At 43.3% G+C, this 15,323-nt stretch overlaps 1 protein-coding gene across 1 annotated transcript in view; it reads right to left on the bottom strand.

The window, feature by feature from the left end:
- LOC114447570 (heterogeneous nuclear ribonucleoprotein L-like) overlaps nt 1–15,323 on the bottom strand; it is a 40,141-nt gene that overhangs the window by 13,771 nt on the left and 11,047 nt on the right. The window contains exons 2-7 of the mRNA XM_028423928.1: nt 12,029–12,147; nt 10,250–10,359; nt 10,038–10,159; nt 7,115–7,200; nt 6,594–6,690; nt 6,075–6,147 (exon numbers count right to left, since the gene is read on the bottom strand). Of these exons, the coding sequence (XP_028279729.1) occupies nt 6,075–6,147; nt 6,594–6,690; nt 7,115–7,200; nt 10,038–10,159; nt 10,250–10,359; nt 12,029–12,147 (607 nt within the window). The remainder of the gene's footprint in view (nt 1–6,074; nt 6,148–6,593; nt 6,691–7,114; nt 7,201–10,037; nt 10,160–10,249; nt 10,360–12,028; nt 12,148–15,323) is intronic.

Genomic DNA, 15,323 nt, shown 5'->3' with positions numbered 1-15,323 from the left:
TTTCTCAGCAGATTGCTGTAGAGTCTGTTTGAATCTGAGGGCAGCCCTCTACTCAAACACTTGGTGTGGACAGTCTTTGTATGAACTAACGAATTGAGCAGTGTGTGTGTGTGTTTGAGGCAAATGAATGACTAACATGGATGTGTATGAATGTGTGTAGAAGTGCTGTGTCACTGATGTTCATTGCTAAGCTTAGCAGTAAGCCGAGCAGTTGTTTTGTGGGCGTTCACGTTTCTTTTCCATTAGTGTGCAATTGAATACACGTTACCCTAGTCACGGAGGAGGCTTCTACTGCCACACAGTGCCCAAGCAGCTGTGCCGAATCACTCCAGCCCAACGTGCCCGAATGACTATTGCCCATTGTTCACACCCATTGTTATAAAGAGCTTCAAGCGTGACCTCTGTTCACACACCTGTAAAATAACATCACACATGTACGGATGCTGTTTGTGGACTTCAGCTCAGCATTCAACAGTATTAGACCTTCCAAGTTCATTACTAAACTTCAAGATCTGGGCAACTTCTGGATTAGGGACTCTCTGACAAACAGACCTCAGCATGTTAGGTCAGGCCACACCTGCTCCACCACCATCACACTCAACACAGGCATACCACAGTGCTGTGTCCTCTACTCCCTCTTCACCCACAACTGTAGGCCTGTGCATGGACCCAGTTCCATAATCAAGTTTGCTGATGACACCACGGTAACTGGTCTCATCAGCAACATAATAAGACATCCTACAGGGAGGAGGTACAGCACCTGGATATGTGGTGCACAGACAACAACCTGCTCCTTAAGGCCAGCAAGACAAAGGAGCTCATCCTGGACTTTAGGAGGGAGAGAGGAGGCACACACACCCCCATCCAAATGGGATCACTGTTGAACGTGTCTTCAGCTTTAAGTTCCTGGGGACCCACATTTTTAGCCATCCTGGTGAACATTTACCACTGTGTTCACCATTCAGAGTATCCTAACCAGCGGTGTCACAGTCTTGTAAGAGACCCGCTCTGTTGCGGACAGCAAGGCACTGCAAGCGGGTGATCAAACCCGCCTAGTGCATTACAGCAACCCCATTGCCAGCCATTGAGGATGTCCAGAGGAAACGCTCTTTGTTGGACTCCTGCCATCTGGCAGGTGCTTCAGGAGCCTCAGGACCAAAACCAGCAGGCTGAGGAACAGATTTTCCCTAGGGCTTTCTCCTTATTGAGCCGCCCACTGACACCCTCGCCCCACACTTACCAACCATGATCATTGCACTAGTGATTTACAGCTATAAATATATGTATGTATGATAATGTGGTTATCATATGTAAATTTTGTTCATAGTTTTAATTGCATACATCCAACTGTATAGTATGTTCATAGTATTTGAATCTGTAAATTATGTCTATTATGTCCACCATCTGTATACCATGTTCATGTGTTCTGTAGCATAGTCAGCTGTATATTATTCTGTACATATTTTGCTAAAAGTATTCTTTTTAAGAAACCTTTATTAGTCCCACAATGGGGAAATTGCTTAAGGCAGCCCAGCAAAGAGCACCATACACCAGTGAGTGCACTGGAGGCAGTGCGGGTAAAGTGTCTTGCCCAAGGACACGCAACAGTGACTAGGGAGGAGTTGGGATCGAACCACCGACCTCCTGGTTATTGGACAATCCTGCTCTACCACTGAGCCACTGCTGCCCAATTCTGCCTTTATAAGCATGTGATATTAAGTGACATCCCATTGTTGATCTATAGGCGTTAATATGATGTCGGCCCACCCTTTGCGCCCTGCTGGTCATTGTATGACACTGCTTGGCAGCAGCCTTAAGCAATTTCCTTCTGGGATTATTAAAGTATCTAAAAATAAATAAAATAAAAAATAAATATGAAAAAGCACGGCAAAGGCAAAAGAGTGAAAACAAAACAAATACCAAGAAGATCCAGAGGGGAGGACAAGAACACAGGAGACCACACCGTGGATAAATGGACGGACTGACCAGGGGAAACACAAGAAAGTAAAACACACAGTAACACAAGGGAGACAACTACAAACACACAGATCACAGACTCACAGGAGGTTTGGGCAGGAATGAAAAAAACAGAAAACATATCAAAGAGACACTGTGCTGGAATTCACCGAGCTCCTGAGAGCAGCCCATTTGTAGAAGCAGTCTGCTTTATTTTGTACACCTGTGACCATGGAAGTGATTAGAATTCATTATTTGGATGGGTAAGTGAATACTTTGGCAATACAGTGTACATATTACTGACACTGTGATGTTCTCATTCGTCCATCATAGAAAGAATTGTTTATCCTTCTTTAATCCGTTTAATCTGTTTTTATTCTTTTTTAAAACTAAATGTAGATGCAGATTAGAACCAGGGCTGCCAAAGTTACACTGATAACAAATTACTGCATATTTAGATGGCTGCTTAATGTCCCATGATCTGTAACTGTGACCCTTAGCCTGCAGCACGGATTGGGAAATCAGGAAGTGCTGCAGCAGTAATATTGTTGCTAGCAGAAAGAAACCAACCTCCTTGAGAAGAAATGAGTGTTTCACACACACAGAAATGCCCTACCAAAGCATACATAGCATATAAGAAAATAATACCTTTACACTTTGTTTAGACAAGAAAGAAATCTGTGGTTAATATGCAACAAATCAAAGTTAAAGTTGACTATGATCAATAGTGCAATAAATGATAGTATTATGAGATGAAGACATACAAAGCAGAGGCTCACTGATCTGATCATTGGCAACCTCGTGAATTCATACTTTCTTACTGTAAAACATGCAGTGCTCACATGCATGTGCACACACACACAAGTGAACTGGAGGAGTACAAGAAAGGGAAGCAGAGTGACAGGGAAGGGAAGGAAACGGCAGAAGCTGTGTAATAAGTATTAGGGCACCCGAGAGAAGAAGAAAGGGGATGTGAATAAAAGAAAAGGAAAAAAGGAAAGGACAGATATATACTGTGAAATGACGAAGGAACAAGAAGCTGAGTGCAAAAGAGGAAGTGGTGAAAGCAGAGAGACAGCAGAGATATGAGGTTTCAGCTGCTCAACAGATCAGGGCCTTGTCCATTCCGAGTCATATTGTAATTCATAATGAACTGTTTTCAGGGGACAGTCTGGACAGCAGCCAGGTCAGCTGAGCACCCTGACTGTTACTACAGAGCCCTGCTGTGCTAATGAAACACTGGAAATACACCGTTCAAAGGTCTGGGGTCACCAGGCCAGGCCTACAGCTTCTCTGATCAGCAGAACAGTTTCGCTGTGCTAACATCATTTCACAGGAGTTTTTTAGCTAACACAATGTAGCATTAGAACACAGCAGTGATGGTGGAAAAGGGCCTCGGCACCTTTGCATATATTCCATTGAAAATCAGCCCTTTATAACTAGAAGAGTCCTTTACCACATGAACATGTCTAGACTGTAGTCTGATTACTTGATGATGATGATTACTGATTACTTTGATGTTGTCCTCATTTTTCCTTTTTTTTAAAAACTCTTTACGCTAGTGTAAGTCTGACAATACCTAGAAAGACATTGTGCTATCGGCAGCATACACTTTCATAAGGAAGTTACCCATGCCATGTGCACTAATCGTTGCTCTTAGATGACCTCGATGATGCCATGCTTTCTATTATTTTGTTGTTTTTCTGTGTAGATTGTCTCAGGAGGATACAGGTCCTTTAATCTATGAACAAAACATAATGAAATACCACATGCAGCAGCACAACCGTTCTTTCTGTACATTTAGCTGGAAGTTGTTGAAGATATTAATCTTGGCTGCTCCAGTCTGTGTCATTGCAATGTACCTCCATAAACACTCGTAACATTTATCAAGAGAAACATTTTATCTGGCAGCGAGTTAGGACCAGTTCATCACACAATGACTTCATAAACACTAAAGCCAGCAGTCTAAAGGCTTCAGGACCCTCCAGCAGGCGGTATCCTGACCATTATTAGTCACTGACACATGGCATTGTGGAGAAGCTTTCACTGACATTTTGATTCATGCTATTTTTGAGTTAATTCTGGACTGATCGAATTAATACGATGAACTGACCCCAACAATCCATCAAACAGATTAATTCTAGGAGAGAATCCTGAGCTACAACCACATACAATACACAGAATGCAGCATTTGTAGCAGACAGCTGTACACAGGACTGTGCACAGGGTTTTCATTTGTCACACATATTACTGAGAACTATGTTTAAATATGTCACAGCATTCCAATCATCCCGTAGATAAAAACACCCCAATCAGGCAGGTCTGTGCACGTGTCTGTGCACGTGTCTGAGTGTACAGCTGCTGTCTTCCATATTAGGAGTGTCACAGTGCACAGTACAGTCAAGGGGTGTTCTTTTCAACCTGCTGTTTTGGTGACGATCAGAGGGAAGCTGAGCATGAGCATCACTGCATCCAACATGCATCACCTCAGACTTACCATGGACCAAAGACTCTATTGTACCTAATGTGAAGATGCTGTATGTATCTGGGAAACTTGAATATGATGAAAAATATCAGCCTATGTTAACCTCACGGTGATAAAAGTGTATATAATATAACATTTCAATATCAATATTAATATGTCCAACCAATATATTGGTCCATTGATATCCTTGGCCTGCCACAGACTAGCATACATGACCTGCGGCGATATTCTGTGCCATAATGAAGGTCCAATGACAGTATACTGTGACAGTCCTAAGTCATATGAAGTAAGAGTAAAGATTTACACTGTAGAGTCACATAGTCAGTTTCTCACTATCAATATTGAGCTTCTAACCTTTAAAAGGTTTAATCAGATTTTCATTCAAATATTTCCAAATAATAAGCTTATCTTCAAATGTTTGGGGGAAGCTCCAGTGAGCAGTGTGCTATGAGCAGACACCAGGCCATGTGAAGCTACTCCAGACAGGTGAGGAAATAAAAACACAGGGTGGAGGACGTAGATTAAATTCAAAGGGCTGAAGCAAGCAATCTGGACTTGTAGAGTGTTCTTGAAAATTCAAAACACTCTACAAGTCCAGTTTGCCTGGCTTCAGCCCTTTGAATGAACATGACCTGGATGACTGAGAATCTTCATCAACACGAGGTAGACTGAAGGAAGTGCTACTGGAGTCCTGCAGGGAGAGGTGGGGCTGAGGCCTCCTGGGCATGTTGAAGCATCAGCTGCATGGTGGTCAGTAGGAGCCAGGTTCAGCTCCTTTTCTCCCTCTCTTTTTGCTGGCAAATGTGAAAATGGAGGAAAGTTGCGGTGTATGGTCTGCCTATTGTCCATACCTTTTTTTCCTGTTCTCTCCCTCAGTGTTTTCCCTTCTCTCTCTCACTCTCTCTCCACAGTAGGTAGAGGTGCAAGCTTGTGAGAAGCCAGGAAGTGGCTGGTGTGAGAGTGCTTAGATTGGAGATGGAGAGACGGGAGGCATTGGAGTCTTGGTGTGGTGGAGGTCTCCTGTCCAGACTGCTTATGACTACACTTTTGATTCACAGTTGGATACTAACCCTAAATGGCTGAAGAACTACGCACAGTTTTACTAATAAGGAATGCTCTGTTATGGATCAAGAGCTGCTGTTGAAAAATATGTGCTTCTGCAAAGAATTGGAACTGAAGAGAGTCCTGCCCCCACATCCCAGGGACTCCCATGTTCCAAAATAGGGGTAAAGTAACGGTCATCTAAGCAGGTCAGTCTTATTTCAGCGTTGCCAGATGTACTGTAACTACTGTTTTCTGTACAAACACTTTGCTCTGATGTATAAGTGGCCATGCCAAAGTCATGATAATAGGGCAGGTGTTGCTGAGGTTTTACCATGGTTGGCAGCTTTCTACCACAGGCTGAATGCTGATAAAAGCAGAAACCCACTAATGTGGGACAGGTAGTGGAAGAAGGTTTTTAATTACAGCTGGACCTCGGGTTTGGTTTGGTTATTTATAGTCAGTATCACAGTGTTTATAGTCAAAGGATAATTTGCAACACCTGTCCCTAGACCGGCTTTTGACACTCAAGCCTCTGGCAACGCTGGCTTACATTAGCACAAGTGTGAAATAAAAATAATGTTCATCTTACCTCGTCTGACCAGGTACGGTTTAGTGTAGTCCCAGCTCTCATTGTCGTTCTTGATCACATTCAGACGTGTTGGCTGTTAACAGAAACATTGTTCATGAGCCATTCATTGAATCACATACATACATACAGGAGCTTTTTATCTTTCAGCTCGTGTTGTTACACTTAGGTGCAGTCATGATGAAAACTTCCATTTACATTAACCTTCCCAAGAGCCATCATGACTACGTCCAGCCTGTGAATGGCAGTGCAGGAAGGAGGAGAAAGCCGTGCCAGCCAATCAGAAGCCTCATCGCAGGCTCTTTGTGTCAGCAGTTGTTCCAAAGTTGCTGAACCTGGAGACCTAACACGTATCTGCTCCTCCACATAGTCAGAGGAGCAGTATTTGCAAATGCAAACACATAAAAACTGCTGACACCAACAGGAATGCAAACACTACCCGGACCCCTGACACATTTAGTTCTGTCTTTCAAACATAAGACTTGATAAAACCAGGTTCAGGCTGGTGACTGTGTGTCTTACCCTTGCATATTCTATCTTCAGTGTACAGCAACCAGCGTAGATGTCAGCCCCATTCAGAGCTGCTTTGGCCTTCTGAGCACACTGAACTGACTCAAACCTGAAGATGGAGCAGGGTTAAGGAGAGCACACACAGATACACACATTATGTAACAGACGTCAGGTCACATCTTGAAGCAAGGCGTCTGGACTTAGAGTTTTCTGGAAGACGTTTCGCTGCTCATCCAAGCAGCTTCATCAGTTCTGACTGTTTGGTGGGGAAACAGGGTTTATATGTGGCAGAGGACCTCGGTGGGTAGATCTGTGTGAAACTCACAAACAATAGCTCTAAATGTCCCCATACTTACCTGTGAGGGTCTGGCTGTCAGGTCTGTTACTTTGTTTGACAAGCAACGAGTCACACTAACACCTACAGCCAATTCAGAGTCCTTAACTAACCTAAGATGCACATCTTTGGTGTGTGGGAGGAAGCTGGGGAACCTGGACAAATCCTCCACTCCACTTCACTCCTTCTATAAGGATACTCCACCATAGCCTGGATTCCATTTCGTTTGAAGATAACAATCCTCAGCACACTGCCAATTGGATTGCATACAGTGTACAGAACATCCTGAAAAGAAAAAAACAAACATTAAGTGCAATCTGATGTCTTATTTTGAGGCTTGCATTTATCGTTTTATTTAAAAGTTTGCCTCCCTCTTTTGATTGACTTTTTAGTGGAACAACAGTATAAAACTTTTTTGCCATGCCATTATTTATTTTTCAAAAATGAAGCCAAAAAGAACATGTGGACAATATTAAGTAGCCCCCATGATTCAATAGTTTGTAGATCCACCTGTAACTTTAGGTTTTTTTGAGGGAATTTCACTTGCACAGTCCTCTTAAGGTCCCACCACAGCAATAAAGCTGGGTTGAGGTCTGGACTTTGACTAGACCAGCGGTCCCCAACCTTTTTTGCACCACGGACCGGTATCATGTAAAACAATATTTTTACGGACCGGCACAGAAAAAAATATATAAAATAAAAACAAAGTGCATAAACAGACAACTTACTCTTATGCTTAATTAGTGGGAGCCTTTGAGCTTTCTCAGCAATGAGGCGGTCCCATCTGGGGATAATGGGAGACATGACACCCGAAGTGTGTTTCTTATGTCCAGTCCACTCCGTAATTTTGTCTTGACCGTCATTAACTGCTTCTGTCCTTCTTGTTCACGTTTTCTTCTTTCAAAAAACTCCATGGCGTGTCTTTTAATGCAGGGTGCTCGGTCTCGCAGTTCTGAAGGCTTCGTTGCCTCATTTGTGAGTCTGTCGCCACATATCACTCAGAGCGGACTTGGTGTGTGAGAATCACCTGTTGCAATAAATCCGTATTTTAAATAGGACTCCTGATATAGTCTTTTAAACGCAGGTTTCTTTATCTTTGAAGGGGTAGGCTCCTCTTCTTCTGTCTCCTCGTTAGGCCTTTTCCCCTTTCCGAAGAAGCTCTCCAAAGACGTTTGTTTTTTATTCATTTTTGCTTGTGGGCTTAATTTTGTGGTTCCGTATCCCGTGACCGAGACAAGCGTCTGGACAGGTGCTTAAAGGCACAGGCGGATGAATCTGATCGATTTATAAATGAAACAGCTTTCAGACTCAGATAATGAATAATATATGTTTTGCTCAGTCTTTCTGTGCGGCCCGGTACCAAATGACCCACGGACCGGTACCGGTCCCCGGCCCGGTGGTTGGGGACCAGTGGACTAGACCATTCCTTCTTTTATTTGTCTCATAGATTTTTACAAAAGCCTGAACCTCCTTAAGAGCAACAATGGCAGAGAAATACTCCCTTTAACAGGAAGAAACCTTGAACAGGACCCGGCTCATAGGAGAACCTTCCTGCTGACAGTTAGCCAGGTGAAGACGGTGCAGAAGAGGTGGACAGGACAGAGAGGATGAAGGAGAGAGAGAGGAGAAGAAGAGAGAGACAGGACAGAGAGGATGAAGGAGAGAGAGGAGAAGAGGGAGACAGGACAGAGAGGATGAAGGAGAGAGAGAGGAGAAGAAGAGAGAGACAGGACAGAGAGGATGAAGGAGAGAGAGAGAGAGGAGAAGAAGAGGGAGACAGGACAGAGAGGATGAAGGAGAGAGAGGAGAAGAAGAGGGAGACAGGACAGAGAGGATGAAGGAGAGAGAGAGGAGAAGAAGAGGGAGACAGGACAGAGAGGATGAAGGAGAGAGAGAGAGGAGAAGAAGAGGGAGACAGGACAGAGAGGATGAAGGACAGAGAGGAGAAGAAGAGGGAGACAGGACAGAGAGGATGAAGGACAGAGAGGAGAAGAAGAGGGAGACAGGACAGAGAGGATGAAGGAGAGAGAGAGGAGAAGAAGAGGGAGACAGGACAGAGAGGATGAAGGAGAGAGAGAGAGAGAGAGAAAACTAGGAAGACAGCAAACACAGTTAATGGCATGAATCACTAGTATGAATTGGGTTGATAAGAAAAGAAGAGAGGTGAAAGGAGTTGAGGGGGACAGGCTGACAGTGTAGGCCTACAGCAGCATAGCTATGCTATGATGATTATCTGCATTGTTCTGCTGAATGACCCAGTGTCCGCCAAGCTTTAACTGTCAGACAGATGGACTCAGTTGTCTCTAGAACACTCTGGTATACAGAGGACCTCATGGTCCACTTAATGACTGCAAGGTGTCCAGGGACATCAACACTGAGCATGCTCAGTAAGGTCTGTAGACTCTGACATGTAGCTCTTAGGGTTTTGTTGTATTTCTCTGATCTTGTGGCAAGGGCGTAGATTGGCTTTTGGCATTGGTGGGGACCAAGACGCCGACAATTATTATTTTGATTCATTAGCACACTGGACTTACAGTGACTTAAAGTGACTTACAGGTGTATTTATAACACTTCATATAGACCTTCTTTATGAATGCCATCTCTTTAATATGCACCAAGCCACACATGTGACAGCAGGGAAATGCACATGGCCATATGTTTTACAGTGGTACCAGAGCCCTTGATATAACCCGATCAGAATCAGAACATCAAGGGCTTTGGGAAAGGAGGATACCTATTGGTAGGACACTGCTGGACATTGGTGGGGACGCATCCCCGCTGTCCATGCTAACAGTACGCCCTTGTCTTGTGGTGAATTAGCTGACGTCCACTCCTCTGAAGACTGACAGCTGTCTTAAATGTTTCCACTGGTGAATAACCTTTCTCTCTGTAGAACACTGAACTCCTGCTGCAGCTCACCTTGTTAATCCAGTGGAAGCAGCATGGACATTGTTGTTCCTTTTTTGGCACAGTGGAAACGTTACATGTTGTTGGTACTATGACCCACTGCAACCAGACTTTTATTTTATTTTTATAAAAAACAGAGTTACAAGAGGGGGCACTGACTTTTGAATATGACTATAACTTCAAGTGCATGCCTGAGGACACTATCTTCTGCGTACCGTGGTTATAGGATAGAGCGGGTTCTGGATGGACAGCAGGAGGACCTTGTTGCCACTGTTGTCGGTGTTGGTTGGCCGTGTGATTCTCTTGGATGTGGAGTAATTAAAGTATGCCTGTTGGCCTGATAATAAGATGAATAAAACACAAATTATCATACCTCAAGGTGTGTATTACCAATTAACTTCATCATTAAGTCTTTACAGACTCACACCTGCTATGTACACTGGCTCCTTGGCTCCACAAGACACACAGCGATCAGCACTCTCTACAGCAGAGAACTCCACCAAGGCTTGACGCTTGAATGGCATCATCATCACATAACTGAAAACATACAGACACTTGGGTAAGACACATGTTAAGTCACCAAATGAACAACAATAAAAACAGCTAACTGAGTTTGAGACCAAGTTCAGTGCTCAGTACAGGTAAAGTCATTACAGTGGGTGGCTTTAACATTCATATGGACTCTGACAGTCTTAGGACTGCCTTTAACTCACTCTTAGATTTAACAGGTTTTTTCCTCATAAAGTGAATGAACCACTGTAAACCACACTGTCATAATTACACCCTCCATCTGGTTCTCATCTATGGCCTACACATGGAGAACTATAACCAAATGTAGGGATGCAATCCCATCACACATTATAGGCAGTGGCAGAGTGGGTTGTCCACTAACCAGAAGATTGGCACCTCTGCCCTAGTTGTTGTTGTGTGTCCTTGAGTAAGGCCCACATTGTCTCTAGTGCACTCACAGGTGTATGTGGTAGGTGGTCGGAGAGTGCCCGGGGAGAACGTGTTATATAAGACCAATGCATTAGTTATTAATATTATCATGTTTATTGTCTCAGTTACTCCATCAACAGTCTGCAGCTGATCCAGATCGCAGCAGCTAGAGCTCTGACAGGAAGCAGCCAAAGGATCATATATCTCTCCTGTTCTAGCGTCTCTTCACTGGCTCCCAGTGGACTCAAGAATACACTTCAAGATCCTTCTTCTAACCTACAAGGCTCTACATGGACTAGATCCATTATATCTGCAGGACCTCATATGTTCCTTATAGAACACTCAGATCTCAAGCTGACCCATATTCATGATCCATAATTTTATGTCATTAACTGTATGTCCAGTCTTCCCTCTAATGTTGCGTACCTCCCTCTCCCCCTTTTCTCTCTCTCTGTATCTTTCAGGTCTCTCTCCCTCCAGATCAACATGCTGAATGGCATCTGGCCCTCTGACAAATCCAGTATCTGGATCAGTCTATGTAGTGCTAATATAATTAACTTTGACAACATATCAGCTAAAATACAGATGAATACAATACTTTCTCAGCATTACAATTACAACAACCCGTCATGTTTGTTCTCTGTAATGTATGATGCTCATTGCATGTATGTTTCTATCTCTCTCTTTCATAATCTCTGTCCTGAAACAATTTTGATTGTAAAAAGTGCTATATAGACAATATTGCATTGCATTGATTAGTGCTAAACTGCCTGGACAATGAGCTATGATTGATATACAGAGCAGCTGCATCACAGCTGCAGATCATCTCATTAACTGTGTATTGTTGGCCTGTCACTCAGGTCCATGCAGATTACTACTTCCCCTCTTCCTGGATGTTAGAACAGCCTGCATGCACAAGAAAGAAACCATCCAAGTCGAGTATGGAATCCAGGACTCCTGGGTGAAGCCACAGCTTGGTGAAAACTATGAAGTTGAATAACGTGTAATCAAAACAGGTCCTTTGTCCAAATTTGATTCTAAATAGCAGGCGTGGTTTATTGGTTTGCTCTTAGACGCCTCCCCAACTCAAATTCAATGTACAAACACAAGAACCAGACAGGTTTAAGAACACATGCTAAGAAGACTGAAAGTGTAATGCTGTGTGTTAGCTGATACTACGGGGGGCTGCAGACATGTCATAGCTGTCTTGTATTCTGTCTTGTAGTCTCTCATCTCTGTATCATGCTTACAGCAATGGCTGTCTCACCATATGGGTCCAAATTTCTCCAGGGCATCTATTAGGTCTGCTTCCACCACGGCCTCACACAGACCCCTCACATGCACCACAGGACTGGGAGAGATACGATGGGAGTCCTCACCATTAGCCTGAAAGACACCACAGTTAAAACAGCTGATATGCAGGTTTTTGCATTTCCCACAACAGGTTATGTTTTAAATGACAGCTGGTGAGCAAAAAACTGGAGCTGACACAAAAAGTTTTTTGTTGAAAAGTGTTAAGAACAGACAGTGTGACAAGATTAATGGCATGATCAAAATGTATCATCAAGCATTTTACATAGAGCATTTCTTTCCTCAGAACTGTTACAGTGTTTCCATCCTTTGACATCCCACCTCATGAAGACACTGGAGAGACTGGTCCTGAGACACCTCCGCCCCACAGTGGGCTCCTCCATGGATCTGCTGCAGTTTGCCTACAGGCCTAATGTAGAGTGGAGGATGCTGTCACCTTCCTGCTACACCGAGCTCTTTCTCACCTTTTTTGGATTCTATTCTATTCTATATTCTATATTTTATTGGTACTTTATTTTATCATGTATATATCTTTCCTAACTTATCCCTTGCTGTCTGTATCTGCTGTTGCAAAAATGCAATTTCCCCATTGTGGGACTAATAAAGATATTCTTAATCTTAATCTTATTCTTATTCTACCTTAGTGGACAGAGAGTCGGGTGGACTGAAATATATTAAATATTGGCCTTTGTATACCATACCCTAAATAAGATTAAGATTAGCAGCAGATGGTGTCCTCCCCCAGAACATTTTGAATTAAGTAGATGCCATCTCCTGCATTCTGGTAGACATTTACAGATTGTTAAACCTATTTTACCTACAGGTGCAACTCAAAAAGTAGTTCAGAGACATATTAAATAATAACTCCTTGGAAGCATGCACACAGTGCATCTTGCTCCTCACGGGATTCAAACCAGCAAATGACAAGATTTAGTCATAGTCCAGCGCTCTAACTAGTTATGACTCACAGTTAGGGTTAGGGTTAGGCACAGTTATGAATCACTTTCAGAATACCTTAAAGGACGTGTGAATGTGTCCTAGCTAGCCATATGCCATTACATCCGCTGTGCATTCATGAAAATCAGACCTCTCCCAGCATCAACAAACTCTATTTTCTGATTGGCCGACAGGTCGCTAATTCAGCGCACATCCTCTGCCTTTGACTCATTTATACTAGGGAAGTCTATAGGAAGTTCTCTGTGGTTTTTTTCGTGTGAGAAATGCCATGTGTCGCATGTGAGTGTGAGAACATGTTGAAATGCCTGAGTCTCACTCTCAATGCGTAAGACTGTAGAGCCCAGCTTGAATCTACTGTATTTTCGTGACGCACCTCATTATAAGGTGCAGTCTGAATTACGGGGTCTATTTCTGTACTCATAAGGCGCATGCTATGCTAAAACATACATAAATAAAAAGGTAACGGAAGCGAAACGGGTAGTTAAGTCGAGCTTTATCACAACTAGGGGTGTAATCAACCAAAGAAAGTCTTGGTCGACTAAAACCCTTAAATTTAGACTAAAAATCGACTAATCACTGGGGGTTGGTGTTATATGTCTCATCAGGAGACGTGTGTGGACCTGTGTGCTTGTCGACGGTGTGTGTAGCTATACATGTGTAGGAGAGAAGAAGAGAAAGTTGTTGGTTCGAGAGAGGAGTCATTTATTAATTAAGTTTATGTACAGCGCGCACAATAAGAGAATAAAGCTTCTCGTCCCTGGAGCTGTGTCGCTCCTCTGTGTCCGCGGCCTGTTCTCCTGACTACGGTGGGGAGGTTGAAGCAGGAACGTTTAACACATTATAAGTAACATAAAGACTACAAAGAGTAGTAATTCATTTGCTTATTATTAGATTAATGAACTGAAATTAATTACACATTCGAGTCTGTCCGCTCTGACAGCGATTTGAATCACGTGCGCCTGCGCAATATCATAGCTCTGGATTTCCGAAAAATATACCCTCATCTAGTCATATCAGCACAAAACCTGTTGGAATATTTAGACAATTGTTTTTGTCATGTTATAATATTTACAGATACTATCATGTCACCCTTAGCATGTCCTGCGCACAGAGCGAGACTGAACACAGGAGCGCAGCTTCGCTGAATGACGTAGTTGAGCTGTGACACTTCATTGATCCGCGGGGGAAATTCAGGATGCAAACTTTTTCCCGTTGTCTATTTCCATGAAACGCTGCCGACTGCAGATGTCTCTGACATGATAGAGGAGGACTGACTTAATGACACGGTCAAAACTATATAAATATTCAGCAAACCACCGGGCTAGTACTCTCTGTCTCTAGTGGGTCGGACTAAACCAAAGTAGTGAAAACAAGGGGGTGTTCAAAGATCGACTGTTACCTGTGGAACGGGTGCGCCAAAAACAGCCCCATCAGCACTTGGTACAGTCCTCCTGATAAAATTAACGCTACAAAAAGTCGACCAATCAGAATTTTGGTCGAGCCAGAATGCATCGACTAATACACTGGTCCCCAACCACCGGGCCGGGGACCGGTACCGGTCCGTGGGTCATTTGGTACCGGGCCGCACAGAAAGACTGAGCAAAACATATATTATTCATTATCTGAGTCTGAAAGCTGTTTCATTTATAACTCGATCAGATTCATCCGCCTGTGCCTTTAAAAACCTGCCCAGACGCTTGTCTCGGTCACGGCATACGGAACCCCAAAATTAAGCCCACAAGCAAAAATGAATAAAAAACAAACGTCTTTGGAGAGCTTCTTCGGAAAGGGGAAAAGGCCTAACGAGGAGACAGAAGAAGAGGAGCCTACCCCTTCAAAGAAAAAGAAACCTGCGTTTAAAAGACTATATCAGGAGTCCTATTTAAAATACGGATTTATTGCAACAGGTGATTCTCACACACCAAGTCCGCTCTGAGTGATGTGGCGACAGACTCACAAATGAGGCAACGAAGCCTTCAGAACTGCGAGACCGAGCACCCTGCATTAAAAGACAAGACATGGAGTTTTTTGAAAGAAGAAAACGTGAACAAGAAGGACAGAAGCAGTTAATGACGGTCAAGACAAAATTACGGAGTGGACTGGACATAAGAAACACACTTCGGGTGTCATGTCTCCCATTATCCCCAGATGGGACCGCCTCATTGCTGAGAAAGCTCAAAGGCTCCCACTAATTAAGCATAAGAGTAAGTTGTCTGTTTATGCACTTTGTTTTTATTTTATATATTTTTTTCTGTGCCGGTCCGTAAAAATATTGTTTTACATGATACCGGTCC

The sequence above is a fragment of the Parambassis ranga genome, chromosome 15, assembly GCF_900634625.1.
Source record: "Parambassis ranga chromosome 15, fParRan2.1, whole genome shotgun sequence".
In the NCBI taxonomy this organism is placed as follows: Eukaryota; Metazoa; Chordata; class Actinopteri; family Ambassidae; genus Parambassis; species Parambassis ranga.
The sequence above is the reverse complement of the archived record's forward strand: the minus strand, read 5'-3'. Positions and strand labels throughout refer to the sequence as shown.